This window comes from Mustela nigripes, chromosome 11, assembly GCF_022355385.1.
Source record: "Mustela nigripes isolate SB6536 chromosome 11, MUSNIG.SB6536, whole genome shotgun sequence".
Lineage (NCBI taxonomy): Eukaryota > Metazoa > Chordata > Mammalia > Carnivora > Mustelidae > Mustela > Mustela nigripes.
In genome coordinates, this window is record NC_081567.1 from 24767551 (window position 1) to 24782312 (window position 14762).

A 14762-nucleotide genomic window follows, 5' to 3' on the forward strand; every position below is an offset into this window, starting at 1 on the left:
TGATTTTTTTTTTTTAAGATTTTATTTATTTATTTGTCAGAGAGAGAGAGCGAGCGAGAGCGAGCACAGAGTCAGAGTGGAAGGCAGAGTCAGAGGGAGAAGCAGGCTCCCTGCGGAGCAAGGATCCTGATGTGGGACTCGATCTCAGGACGCTGGGATCATGACCTGAGCCGAAGGCAGCTGCTTAACCAACTGAATCACCCAGGTGTCCCCGGTCTTAGTGATTTTTAAACAAGATTTTTATTTATTTATTTTTGAGAGAGAGAGAGAGAGCATGTGCACGTGGAGAGCAAATGCTTGCGTGAGCAGTGGAGGGATAAAAGCAGACTCTTCACTGAGCAGGGAGCTCTAAGTGGGGCCCGATCCCAGGACCCCAAGATCATGATCCGAGGCAAAGGCAGCTGTTTAACCTAACTGAGCCACCAAAGTGCTCTGTCTCTGTGATTTACTAGGAGAAAGTCTTCTCATCAATAGCCTAACTTCTAGAGAACCTGAGCTAGGCAAAGTATAAGATGCCTCAAGGAAACTCCCAAGGGTCCTATTGTTAGTGCCTTATTAGAAGGAAAAGCAACCTGAACTTGGCCAATACCCGGCCTCCCATATCCTGTAAATCTTCTTTAGCATATCAAAGTCCTTTTGAAAATCTCCCTTTTCATTACCTCCTCCAACTCCCACGTATATAATCAGGCATTCCTCACAACCCCTGTGTAGCAGCACTTTCTGCCCCTGGGTCCTGTCCCTTTGCTTTTTAAAAACCACCTTTTTTTGCACCAAGGAGGTTTCAAGAATTCTTCCTTGGCCTGCTCCAGACCTCACCAACATTCCCAAACGACATCAGTAGGATGCCCAAGTGTTGTAGGATTTCTCTGCCTTCAGTGCCCACGGTTCTTGGTCACCTCACTTCAAAGAATGAAGACGTAGACCAGAGGAAGAGTGGTGGGCAGAAAAGCAAAGTTTATTCAATAATTGTATAAAGCTTCTGGAAGGGGGGCAGGCCAGAGGGTGGCCCCTGGAGTTTCTAAGTTTAGGAGGTTTTATGAGATCTTTCGTAGAACTACCTTAAGCAATCATGGGGTGCTGAGCCCTGCCAATCAGGGCTTGGGTCATGCATCTGTCTACCTACTAGATTACTGTCAACATGCTGATGGTCCTTTTTTGTTGACATCTAGGGGCTTATGTCTTAACTTCCCCTTGCCCATGATATTGACAAATGCTTTGGGATTAACTGCCTTATTTTAGGACATCTTACAGAAGTCATTTCCGCCAAGGCTACAAAGCAGAAGGCTAGTGTGGTCCTGTCTAACCCGCAAAGCAGTGATGTTTTATTCTCCCTTGATGAGGGAACAGAAGGGTGGCTGAGGACAAAGCAAAAGGCTGACATCCTGCAACCTCCCCCCATCCCCATTCCTGGGTGGGACTTATGTGACATTTTTTAGGAATCTCCCAACTATCTTAATGTTAATACCTTGCTAAGAAGGGAAAAATAGACCTTGAGAATGACAAGGCCTCTGGTATCCGATCTTCTTTAGCATATGAGAGTTCTTGAAACCTCCGTTTTTTTCCTTACCTCCCCCAACCTTAACGTATGTACATAACCTGCCACCCCTCACAACCTCACAACCAACAGGGGGGTGGGGGGGTGGGGGAGGAGTGTCAGTAGCTCCTCTTGCCCATGCGTCCTGTCCCATGCCTTAACAAACCACCACTGTGCATCAAAAATGTCTCAAGAATTCTTTCTTGGTCATCGGCTCTAGACTCCACCCCACTGAACCTAATCTATATTCTACAATTCCATCATCTTGACTCCGTAATTTCTTGTTGGGGCCCCTGACCCTGACTACTGTCCAACTACTGTCCAACTCACTCTTAACACAGAGAACCCTGTTTGTACCAGGACAACCTACATGAAGAACATGGCTGATGGGGCCAGGAATTTACTCTTTTTGTTTTTTTTTAAGATTTTATTTATTTATTAAAGAGAGAGAGGGGGAGAGAGCAAGCACAGGCAGACAGAATGGCAGGCAGAGGCAGAGGGAGAAGCAGGCTCCCTGCTCAGCAAGGAGCCCGATGTGGGACTCGATCCCAGGGCGCTGGGATCATGACCTGAGCCGAAGGCAGCTGCTTAACCAACTGAGCCACCCAGGCGTCCCCAGGAATTTACTCTTGATTTAAGGCATGTATATCAGTTTAGGTGTAAGTATACCAGACTCTCCTCACCCAGGTTTTGGGAATAATGACTCACAGACCTCTACTCAGTCCTTGCAGCGTGTGTAAAACTTGGAGCTGTGATGTGACCATCTTTTGCCGTGGGAAGGGAGCAGCCGACAAACCAGGGGCATGTGTGAGATGTAGGTTTCAAGGGTAAAGAAACAGCAAACATGAAACCCACAGGCAAGAACATGCTAGGTGTGTTCAAGGGGCCAGCCACAGTGGTGATGGGAGGAGACGGGGTTGGGGGGAACCCAGCAAAGCCTGATTCACACATGATAGGGAGGCTGAGTGTATATTCTAAGTGGCAAGAGGAAACCGTTGGAGGAAGGGGTGTTTAAGCAGGAAAATGACAAGATCAACTTCCTTTTTGGGAAGATGGCTTTGACCGCTGCGTGGACAATGTTTGGACAAGGGAGATAAGAAGTAGTCCTTGCTCTGGGGGAGGCAGTGGTGCTTGAGGTAGGTGATCTGCTGGGAGATGGTGGGAAGGAGGAAACACGAATGATTTCACTCTGCCTCTCAGGGGAAAACATGGCTCTTTTCTCCCTAAAATGGGGTTTAGAGGCTCCCGTTACCTTCTTAGGAATGATGAAGGTTAAGGGAGTTAACACAGGATAAACAGTTGGTAAAAGTAATTTTTCAGTAAGGGTAGGTGTTATTGTTATTATTCCCCTAGTAATAAAAAAGAGTCCTCATGGAGCCTCACTACATTCTAGTGTGGAAAATAGACAAAACAGGGGCACCTGGGTGGCTCTGAGGATTAAAGCCTCTGCCTTCAGCTCAGGTCATGATCCCAGGGTCCTGAGATCGAGCCCCACATCGGGCTCTCTGCTCAGCAGGGAGCCTGCTTCCTCCTCTCTCTCTGCCTGCCTCTCTGCCTGCTTGTGATCTCTATCAAATAAATAAATAAATTCTTTAGAAAGAAAATAGACAAAACAAGTAGTAAAAAGGAGATGGGGGGCACTGTGGCAAGACATGTGCCTTCCCTGGAAATAAAAGCAATTAAAAGCAATTAAGCAATCAAGGATTTCATTCTTGTTCTGTTTTGTCTTACTTAGGGCCTTTCTGTCTGAATTTGCTTCTCTAGCTGACAACCTTCTTTCTCTTATTTCTTTCCAACAGGAGATTTTTTTTATGGTCATTTCCCAAAGAAATACCCTATTTTTTTTAAAAATAAGATTTCATTTATTTATTTGAAAGAGAGAGAGAGTCAGCGAGAGGGAGCACAAGGGCAGAGCAGAGAAGCAGAGGGAGAGAGAGAGAGAGCATCAGACTCCCCACTGAGCAGGGAGCCTCTGGAATCATGACCCGAAAAGATGCTTAATGGACTGAACCACCCAGGAGCCCCAGAACTACCCAATTTCTAGTCCTGTAAAATTAGTCCTTTCCTGGGAGGAAGGAGTCTTCTTCAGGAGCCTGGATTCATTCCCTTGCCTTGGAGAGAATCTAAGACCCCACATAGCCCAGGGTGCAAACCCAAACCAGGGCTAGGTGCCAGGTGAGACCAGCAGGAAGGAGATTCACACCTGGAGTTCTTCTCTACGACATCTTCTCTAAGGTCACTCCACCCCTTTTAGGCCATTGGGTTCCAGCCTTCCCCTTCCGGATCTGTAGGTTGGGACTGGGGACGAGGAGGTGGCCTCTGTTGAGCAAGGGGATGAGGGAGTGAGGAGATGAGGGAGGCACTGCCTGACAGAAATAGCCATCATTTGTCAACATTCCACAAACTTTAGAGGTAATTTTTTTTTAAGATTTTTAAAAAAGATTTTATTTATTTATTTGACAGACAGAGATCACAAGTAGGTAGAGAGGCAGGCAGAGAGAGAGGAGGAAGCAAGCTTCCCGCCAAGCAGAGAGCCCGATGTCGGGCTTGATCCCAGGACCCTGGGATCATGACTTGAGCCGAAGGCAGAGGCTTTAACCCATTGAGCCACCGAGGCGCCCCTAGAGGTAATTTTTTAAAATACAATCACGTACATTCAGGTAATACATCTGCATAGTACCCAAAAAAAAAAAAAAAAGGATAATTACTAAATACCCCCCAACTCTTACTTAGAGATATTGTATGCATTTACAGACGACTTTCTAACCCAAATGGTAGCTTACTTAATACACTTTGGCATCTTGCTTTGTCACTTAATTATATAACTCTCTATGCATAATTTCCTATATGTCTGTATATAGAGCTATGTAATAGTTGGACATAGGTGTCAAAATTTCTTTAACCAGCCTCCTACATACAGAGATGTAGACTATTTCCAGTCTTTTGCTGTTATAAACAGCATTATAAAGAACATACTTATACAAATGTCATTGCTTGTGGTGCAGAATTTTAAATTTTTATGGAGTTTGATTTATCATGTTTCTTTGGCTTCTTGGTTTGGGTCATATTCATTAAGGCTTTTCTCTTGGTAATACATTTTTTTTTTAAGATTTTTTTTTATTTATTTGACAGAGAGTAGGCAGAGGCAGACAGAGGGAGAGGGGGAAGCAGGCTCCCCGCTGAGCAGAGATCCTGACATGGGGCTCGATTCCAGGACCCCGAGATCATGACCTGAGCCGAAGGCAGAGGCTTTAACCCCCTGAGCCACCCAGGCGCCCCCACCCCCCCTTTTTAAGGTTTATTTATTTGTCAGAGAGAGCGAGCCTGCACAAGCAGGGGGAGTGGCAGGCAGAGGGAGAAGCAGGCTTCCTAGTCAGCAAGGATCCCAGGGCAGGACTCGATCCCAGGACTCCAGGATCATGACCTGAGCTGAAGGCAGATGCCTTCAACTAAGCCACCCAGGATTCCTGTTGAAAAACTTCCTTTTCCTTTTTTTAGTTCTTCTATGGTTTTCTTTTTCATTTATATCTCTCATAAATAAATACAATATTAAAAAATATTTATATCTTTTCTGGATTTTCTTTTGTGTATGGTATGATATCGGCATCCAGATAAGGATCTCCTCCCCAGTCTCACCAGCAAATGCTCTACCGGGCATTTCAGGTGAGTATTCTCACTATACCCCAGGACCTAGTAATATATATCCTCATTTTACAGGTGAAAAAAACAAAGTCTCAGAGAGGTAGCGACCCAGGGTCCAGCTCACTCAGGGAATAATAGGAAACTAGGTTCCAAAGGGAAACCCAGTGACCCCACCCTTAACTATAATAAAAATAGCCTTTATTTTGAGCCAAGCAATTACTGTAAAATAAATAAATAACGTTTCTATTTTGGAACAGCTTTAGAGTTACAGAAAATAGCCCAGGGAGTACAGAGAATTTCCATAGAGAGAATAGGACATAGGTTCCATATACTCGGTTTTTCTGATTACTACCATCTTACCTCCCTTTGACATTTTTCACAATAGATGAACCAATATTCACACGTTCTTATTATCTAAAGTCCAACCTTTATTCAGGTTTGCTTAAATGATCTTTTGGTTCCACATCCCTCCCCTTCCCTATCTCCATTACACTTAACAGGGTTCATCTCTCCTAAGGGTCCTCTTAGCTGTTCAGTTTCTCAGACTCTCCCTGTTTTTTGATCAACTTGACAATGTGGGGGAGTAGTAACCAGGGATCCTGTTAGAATGTCTCACGTGTGGGGTTTGTCTCATGTTTTCTTATGACTGGACTAGGGTGACAGGTTTTAGTGTGATTCTCATCCCATCATTCTGAGAGCGCATACCATCAACGTGACATCATCACTGTGGGTGTTGACCTTGACTGTCTGTCTGAAGAAGTGTTTGCCAAGTATTATCCAGGTAAAGTTACTTGCGCTCGCAGCCATACTGCCCTGTTGGGGAGGAAATCACAGTGTGCAGCCCCCGTTTAGAGTAGAGAGTGAGGCTATACCGCCTTGAAGTTTCCACATAAATTATCCGAAATCCTGCACAGGAAATTTACCTACACTTCCTCATTTATTTATTTTAATTTGGCAATTCTGTGTGCAATTATTTATAAATGCACACAGAATTACATGTACTTAACCATTTTACATTTATTTATACTCAGCGATTACTTTTAATTTTGACACGGGCCATGGGTCGACGTCCAGCGATGAAGCACGGATCTGGTGGGAAATTTATAACCCAAACCCATTAGATCGTGAGACCCTCCCTTGCACCTCATTGAGCCTCTCCGGTCCCCAACCGCATTTACAAACATGAACAAATACTCTTCCCCGCCGCCCCGCTTTACGGACCCACAAGTTGACTTACTAGATACACTTGTTCAGAGTCTCGGTTTTTATTCATTTTTATGAATAACTCTTTAAATTTAGTTAAGACATCCGGGAGGTCGCCCCTGATCTCGGCCGCTGGGTGGAGCCTTCCCGGGCCTGGGGCTCCGCAGCCGCGGGTCGGATCCCTGCTCCCACCGCCCGCCGCCGGGACTCCCATCCCCAACCCTGGGCCCCCCGGTGGTCGGGCGGCGGCGGCGCGCGGGGAAAAGGGCCGTCTCGGCGCCGCGCCCCGCCCCGGCCTCTGTGACGTCCGCGCCGGAACCTGGAATTCGGCTCCGGGGAGCTGGCGGCGGCGGCGGCGGCGGAGGTGGTAGCGGCCGGAGCGGGTCTCCGGCGGCTCTCCGGGGCGCGGGGGCGCAGCCATGAGCGAGTCCAGTGCCAGTGCGCTCCCGCCCGGCAGGCGCAGCAGGCCGACCTTCATCCACCCAGGTAGGACGGCGGGGACCGCGCTCCCGGCGGCCGGCGGGCAAGCTGCGGCGAGCTTGGCGCGGGCCCAGCCCCTCGCCACCTGCCCGCGCCGGGCGCTCCTGGCTTTGGGGGAAAGCGCGTTTCTCTTCCTCCTGGTCTCCCTTCTGCAACCCGCCGTCGCCCAGTTCCTTGGGCGCCTGCCCTCTCCCAAAAGAAGCATCAGAATGGGAGTCCTGACCGTGTGGTGCCTTCCCGTTACTGCTTTAGGGATCCCTTAGGTGGTAACTGAAAAGAGTATGAGCGCCCCGCCAGCCCTACCATTCTTGGCACGAGGTGACTGCCTCCCAGACATTGCAGGCTTTACCATTAGACACGCTTGGAAACGAATTCCGCCTTGGCTCTGTATTGCTGTGTATCTTTGGTAAATGGCTTGCCTTCTCTGAGCCTCGGATTCTTCAGCAGTAAGATGGGACTAGGATGTTAGTAGAACCAATGGTGAAAAAAATATGTGAAGTGCCTGATACATCGAAAGGCACCAAAAAAACGGTAGACAGCCAAGTGTTACCACCTTTTTCCTTTTTTTTTACTGAGTAAAATTTACGTCGACGTCTAAACTCTGTGGATTTTTACATAAACATGTACAACTGCCACCCAGTTGAGATAGAAAAGTTGCCAGCACCTAGGCAGGCTTCTTACAGCATTCCCATCTTAACCTTTGTCCTTAACAAAACACAAGACCCTGCTGTGAGTTTTATAAGCAGCGTTTCCTCTATTTCAATTTGAGAATAGAAATTTTGTTACAAGGATTTACAGTAAACCATGGGTGTGGATTTGGACATGGGGCCCTTATGATTGGATTGTTCCTCACATCTAGGAGAAGAAAAAGAAGAAGAAAGACATCTTAAAGAGATCCAAACCCTGGGAACTTGCTCAGGAATCAGAAGACAGAAGTCAAGTTCCATTTGATGCTAATTATTTTCTAGCTTGTTAATAGTGCTGACATCAGCCCAACTTCAGCCTTTTAATGGCAGCCATTCAAGTATTTTCCTAGTTGGTTTCCATTTATCTTCCTCTTATTTTAGCACAATCCATCCCCTTTAAGATGCTGACCCTGGTTTCCCTACAGGGGGCATGATGAAATTCATCTATCATGGATCTTTGCTGGGTGTTAAAGGAGACTCTCTAGACATCTCTTTTAGAAGAGTCATAACTGGCCCCTCTGACTAAAAGGTCTTCCTGTCCCTCGGACAAATGACCTTGTATCCACCAGCATGGCTGGGAGGCTCAGAAGGGACGGTGTTTGTAACTTTGTTGTACTTTGTAAATGGTGGCCTGCTGTATGGGCATCGCGGGAGGACAGTTGGAGCCAGACAGGAGACAAAGGGGTTCTGGTTTACAGATCGGGAAATATACATCCTTCTAAATGATGAAACAGATCATATCGTTCCCCTTCTTAAGTTAAAACTTTCCAGTGGTTTCCCATTGCGCTCAGCCCTCCTCTCTCTTCCCCCGACTGGTTTCCTTGCTTATGTCTTCAAAGCACTCACCACCATCTGAAGTCATCTGGTTTGCTTTTCTTGTCTCTTAGCTGTCTCTCCTCAAATGTGGGTCCCATGAAAAGTAGGGGCTTTGTTTTCTTCTCCTAGGATATAGAACAATGTCTGGCATATAGTAGATGATGGATATGTGTTGAATGAATGAATGGATGAATGAAGTGTAGCCAAAGCCACGATGGCATCCGTGGTGTAGAGGTTGAGAATCTAGACTCTGGACTTCCATATGCAAATCCTCATTTTCCATGTCCTGGTCTTGCCTTTCTGCAAAGAACTTAAGTGCTTCGTGCCTCAGTTTTCCTTGTGTGTGTGTTTTAAAGATTTTTATTTGACAGAGAGAGACACAGCAAGAGAGGGAACACAGGCAGGGGGGGTGGGGGAGGGAGAATCAGGCTTCCTGCCAAGTGGGGAGCCCAATGCGGGGCTCCATCCCAGGACCCTGGGAACATGACCAGAGCGGAAGGCAGACTCTTAACCGACTGAGCCACACAGGTGCCGCTTCCTTATGTATTAAATGGAAGTCATGATTGTATCTACTTCAGGAGGTCAGTATAAGGATTAGGAGTTAATTAACATAAAAAACTTGGTAAGTACTTATATTATCTATACTGTGTAACAAATTATTCCCAAACTTCTCTAAGCTTAGAATAGTGATAATCACTTTTATCTCACAGTTTCTGCAAGCCAGGAATTTGGAGATGACCTATCTGGTTCTGGCTCAGGGTCTCTTACGAGGTCAGATTCATGGTGAGGGCCCGGGATGCCATCCTCTGAAAGCTTGCCTGGGGCCGGCAGATCCCTTCCAAAGATGACTTGCTCATAGGAATGGCAAATGGACACTGGCTGTTGGCAGGGAGCCTCTCCGTACTGACCTCCCAGAGGCTGCTTGAGTGCCCTGTGGACATGGCTTTCCCTGGAGCATGTGATCCAGGAGAGAGCATGGAAGAAGCCTAATGTCTTTTATCATCTGGAGAGCTTGGAGATCACACCCTGTTATTTCTTTTCTTTTCTTTTCTTTTTAAAGAATTTATTTATTTATTTGACAGAGAGAGACACAGCAAGAGAGAGAATACAAGCATGGGGACTAGGAGAGGGAAAGCAGGCTTCCCACTAAGCAGGGAGCCTGATGTGGGATTCGATCCCAGGAAGCTAAGGTCATGATCTGAGCCGACGGCAGATGCTTAACCACTGAGTCACTCAGGTGCCCCTTACCCCCGGTTATTTCTGCAGTATTTTTTTTTTTTAAATTTCTGCAGTATCTTATTGGTCACATGGATCAGCCCTGTTCATTGTAGAAAGGACCCATGGAAGGGTGTGAATGTCAGGGTATTTGCAGAGAGAGGATCACTGGCAGCCACCCTGGAGACTGGCTGCCACAGCGCCATGTAAATAACAGCAGTTATTAACTGCTGTTGATAACATCTCTGTTCCCCACTAGATGATGAGTCCCAGGAAGGCAAGGGCTGGGCCTGTTTGGCTCACCATCATGTCTCATGCTTAGTACTGTGCTTGGTACATAGTAGGCCTTCAGGGAGTATTAGTTGAGTGGGATGCCTTTCATGATTTCATCCAATGATGCTTCTAGAGCATATAAAGCCCCTCCTGTTCCCTCTGCCATGGGTGCCATTCATCACCTTGTTCCATTATAAGGCATACTCCTCTTTCAGTCCGGTGCCACTTCGTTCTGGAAGCCTTCCCTGACTACCTCCCCTCTCGCAGGCTGGACTCTGTGTCCCTGATCCGTGTCCACCTGGCCCACAGGACTCACCCTGCCCAAGCATCCGTTGAGCTGTATTCTCGCTTCTCTTGAGTTATATCATTTAAGAAAAATTTTTTTTTTATTTATTTGACAGAGATCTCAAGTAGGCAGAGAGGCAGGCAGAGAGAGAGAGAGAGAGGGAAGCAGCTCCCCGCTGAGCAGAGAGCCCAATGCGGGACTCGATCCCAGGACTCTGAGATCATGACCTGAGCCGAAGGCATCGGATTAACCAACTGAGCCATGCAGGGGCCCCTATATCATTTTTTTTTTAAGATTTTATTTATTTATTTGACAGACAGACAGAGATCACAAGTAGGCAGAGAGGCAGACAGAGAGAGAGGGAGGAAGCAGACTCCCCGACAAGCAGAGAGCCCGATGCGGGGCTCGATCCTATGACCCTAGGATCATGACCTGAGCTGAAGGCAGAGGCTTTAACCCACTGAGCCACCCAGGCGCCCCGAGTTATATCATTTTTAAGAGCAGGGATTTCAGAATGGAGCAGACCCAAGTTCAGACAAGATTTGCCTCAGTTTCCACCCCTATCAATGAAGGTTCTGACAGGAATAAAAGTTGGAAGACCACCTTCTCCCAGGGCCTCTAGAGAGGATTGCCTCTTGAGCCGGCTCCTGGCTATCACTCCCCAAACCCTGCTGCTTTCCCTTCGCCTCAGGCTACTGGTCCCTTCCAGTGTTCTCCTCCTGAGGTCTTGTAGTCACTATTCCTCTGCCTGATCTCAGTTAAATGTCACCTCCTCAGAGAGGCAAAGACCCCGCCCTACCTAAGGTACCCCCCAGGAGGCATATGCCCACCCCCAGGTCCCTGAGCCCCATGGTTCCCAGGATGTTCTATGTTTACTGCATGGTATGACTCCTGGTGGCTTTTCCCGTTTACCAAAAGTTTATCACATTCCATTCGGTAAATACTTCATCCTAGATCATCTTCAACTGGCACGCAGTGACTTTTAAACTGAGGTATGATTCACGTAACGGAATCAACCACTTGAAAGCATACAATTCAGTGGCATTTAGTACATTTAGTACACTAGTGTTGTGCAACCACTGCCTCTGTCCAGTTCCTAGACATTTTCCTCAGCCCCAAAGGGAGCTGTGTGCCCATTAAGCGATCACTCCCAGATTTCCCCTCCACCCAGCCCCTGGCTACCAGCAATCTGCATTCCATCTCTATGGATGGCCCCATTCTGGACATCGCCTATAAATGGGCTCATACAATACCGTGACCTTCTGTGACTGGCTTCTTCACTTAGCAGAAAGAAAGTTCTCGAGGCTCCTCCGTGTGGCAGCATGTGGCAGTCCTTCATTTGTTTTTATGGCTGAGTAATATTCCCTTGTGTAGTTATCCCGTTGTTTGTGTGTCTGTTCATCCGCTGATGGATGGATTATTTCCGTCTTCGGACTATTAGGAAAAAGGATGCTGTGAGCACTTGTGTACAAGTGTTTGATAAACATCTGTTTTCAGCTCTCTTGGGTATATTCTTAGGAGTGGAGTCACTGGATCCTATGGTCATTCTGTGCTTAACTTTCTGAGGATTGGCCAGACTCGGGGACTCTTTTTTTTTTTTAAAGATTTATTTATTTGACAGAGATCACAAGTAGGCAGAGAGGCAGGCAGAGTGAGAGAGGGGGAAGCAGGCTTCCTGCTGAGCAGAGAGCCCGATGTGGGGCTTGATCCCAGGACCCTGAGATCATGACCTGAGCTTAAGGCAGAGACTTAACCCAGTGAGCCACCCAGACGCCCCTAAACTCAGGGACTCTTAACCCTTATGTGGGGGTTTGCTGTGACCATTACCCCATAGTTCATCAGGGGAACCCAACAGACTCAACCAAGATGGACTGATTGTCATCATGTGGCCACCAGTCAGGATTGCAACTTACGTGATGGCTTCAGAGCTGCTCGCCTCTCCTCTCTCCTTGCCCACCGGCAGCACTCGGGGAAGGGTGACTGGGTTTGGATTGACCCTATTTTCCGCAGGGTGGGACTCGGTCTGCGCCTTTGGAGCAGGAACATTTGGAAAGGTAAAGGAATAAAACGAAGCTACCTCTCTATACTCCTTCTGCGAGTGGGGGCTGGGACCTGGTTTGGTTTTTGTTGTTGTTTTGTGTTAAGGTAAATAAAGAAGACATCTGGCAGTAGTTTTTATGAAATCTGCCCAGTCCAAGTATAATTCCCAATGTGGGTGATTATCTGGTGTGTGACCTTGAGCAAGTCCTGTTACTCCTCTGACCTTCAGTTTTCTTCTCTGCAAAATGAGAATAGCTGTATTCCTATCAGCTAGACGTCGCTGAGAGGATTTTTTTTTTTTTAAGATTTTATTTATTTATTTGACAGAGTGAGAGAGACAGTGAGAGAGGAGTACAAGCAGGGGGAGTGGGAGAGGGAGAAGCAGGCTTCCCAGCAGGGAGCCCTACGTGGGGCTCGATCCCAGGACCCTGGGATCATGACCCTAGCTGAAGGTAGATGCTTAGTCCAGGCTCACTGAGAGCATTTTTTTTTTTAAAGATTGATAGATAGATTGATTGATTGATTTTAGTGAGAGCACTGGGGGGAGAGGCAGAGGGAGAGAATCCAAACAGACTCCCCACTGAACATGGAGCCCAACACCCAGGTTTGATAGCACGACCCTGAGATCATGACCTGAACCAAAATCTAGAGTTGGACACTTAGCAACTGGGCCAGCCAGGCGCCCTGGTTCCTGAGAAGATTTACTGAGATAGGCACGTTGAAGAGTGAGTACCACACCTGGGAGATGCTGAACACTCCAAAGGTCTTATTGCTGTTATTATTATATTATTATTGCTTGGACCTTCTCTAGCCTTACTGTTGTAAACCTTGATGATTTCATGTGCCGTATACCTATATTTTGGGGGTTATGCTATTAGTTATATAGTTAGGCAACTATTTGGGTTGTTTTAATCTGACACCTTGTCTTAAACTGGAAGACAGTAACCATTAATCCCGCAGTATTTATTTTGTTCCCCTTATCAGCTAAGCCCATGCATCAGGGTGACTTGTCACCCTTAAAGGTGCCCCAGGAGAGAGGGATCTTCTGCAGGTCTAGACACAGCCAGAGACTGCACAGGCCACAGAAGGCCATGAAAGGGCACGGAAGGCCACGATGGTTCTCTGGTAAGCCAGCCAGCCATCTGACTTGAGTTGTGTTTTCCCCCTCTGTCTGAAGAGGCTGAGTGAGCTCTGCCCAGCAACTCAGGCCAGATTAGGCCCAAAGGCCCTCTTTGGCTTGTTTTGTTTTGTTTTTTCAGGAAGTGAAGAATTTAGAGGGATAAAAGGGGGAAATGACTTTTCAGTGTTGTAAGCTTTGTTGTGTCTGGTTGCTTTTTAAAGGAGCTTTGTTTGAGTGTGGGACCACCTAGACCTTTGGTGGGGCTCCCTCCACCCACCCACCCCGCCACCAGCAGCAGCAGCAGCAGGAGGAGGAGGAGGAGGAGGAGGAGGAAGGGAACTGACCGTGCATGAACCGTGACCCAGTACCAGGCGAGGTACCAAGTAGTGAGAGGGACAGGCCAGAGACATGCTTTCCGGAAGTGTCTGGCCAAGCAGGGGAGACACTCACTGAACAGGTAAAGAAGAAAATAGGGTAGTTAACAGCTAAGCGTAACTGCTGAGAAGGAATGAAAGGGGTGATGAGCTAGAGAGGGGGAGGCCCTACTTAGCTGAGGTGATCAGAGAAGTCTCGCCGAGGTATGGACTTCTGGGGTGGAGGTGGGCATGACCTTGGTGTATCTGAGGAGGGCTCAGCCTGGAGCCTAGGGGAGGAGAAGAGGGGACCAAGTCAGGCAGGCAGGAGCCGGGTCCTGAGGATCCAGTTGGCCGGTCAGCAGTTTGGCTTTGGACTCCCGTAGATTTCTTAAATTATTCACAGCAACTCACCAAGTGTGATTTGCCCATTTTACACCCCTGGAAACTGAGGCTCTGAGAAGTTACTGACGAGCTGCTGAAATAGAAGGACATTAATGTTGTGACTCTGGAGCCAATGTGTCCGTGTGTTCATTTGAGAGATGTTTATTTGATTTATGTTGTGCCGGGCACCATGCTAATTGCCAGGAGTGTCAGACTTTGGCTTGACCTTGTGCAAAGTTCTCTGAACTTCTTTATTGCAAGATGAAGGTAACACTCAAGAAGGACCCATGCAGGGGCGCCTGGGTGGCTCAGTGGGTTAAAGCCTCTGCCTTTGGCTCAGGTCATGATCCTAGGGTCCTGGGATCGAGCCCCGCGTCGGGCTCTCTGCTCAGTGGGGAGCCTGCTTCCCTTCCTCTCTCTCTGCCTGCCTCTCTGCCTACTTGGGATCTTTGTCTGTCATATAAATAAATCAAGTCCTTAAAAAAAAAAAAAAAAGAAGGACCCATGCAGTGACATGATGGTAAGGATCATGGGAGCTAAGTATATAAATGGTTTGGCATAACCATGGTGCCTGGTAAATGCTCAGTGAAGTCTAGTTGTTTTTGTTGTTGCTTCCAGGAACGTTGGAAATCTTTTTTGGAAAAGTCTTGGTCAGGAAGAGAAACATTCCACATAAGGAGTAGCGTGGTCCGTAGCAAGAATCCCTCACAGCAAACATGAAACCTTTCTG

At 47.4% G+C, this 14762-nt stretch overlaps 1 protein-coding gene across 2 annotated transcripts in view; it reads left to right on the top strand.

Annotated features, from left to right (window-relative positions):
* Window positions 1-6506: 6506 nt before the first annotated feature.
* Window positions 6507-14762, top strand: part of TMC7 (transmembrane channel like 7) — a 54892-nt gene continuing 46636 nt past the window's right edge. For both annotated transcript variants that reach the window (XM_059415967.1, XM_059415968.1), the window contains exon 1: window positions 6507-6865. In XM_059415967.1, the coding sequence (XP_059271950.1) occupies window positions 6799-6865 (67 nt within the window). In that variant the 5' untranslated portion in view covers window positions 6507-6798. The remainder of the gene's footprint in view (window positions 6866-14762) is intronic.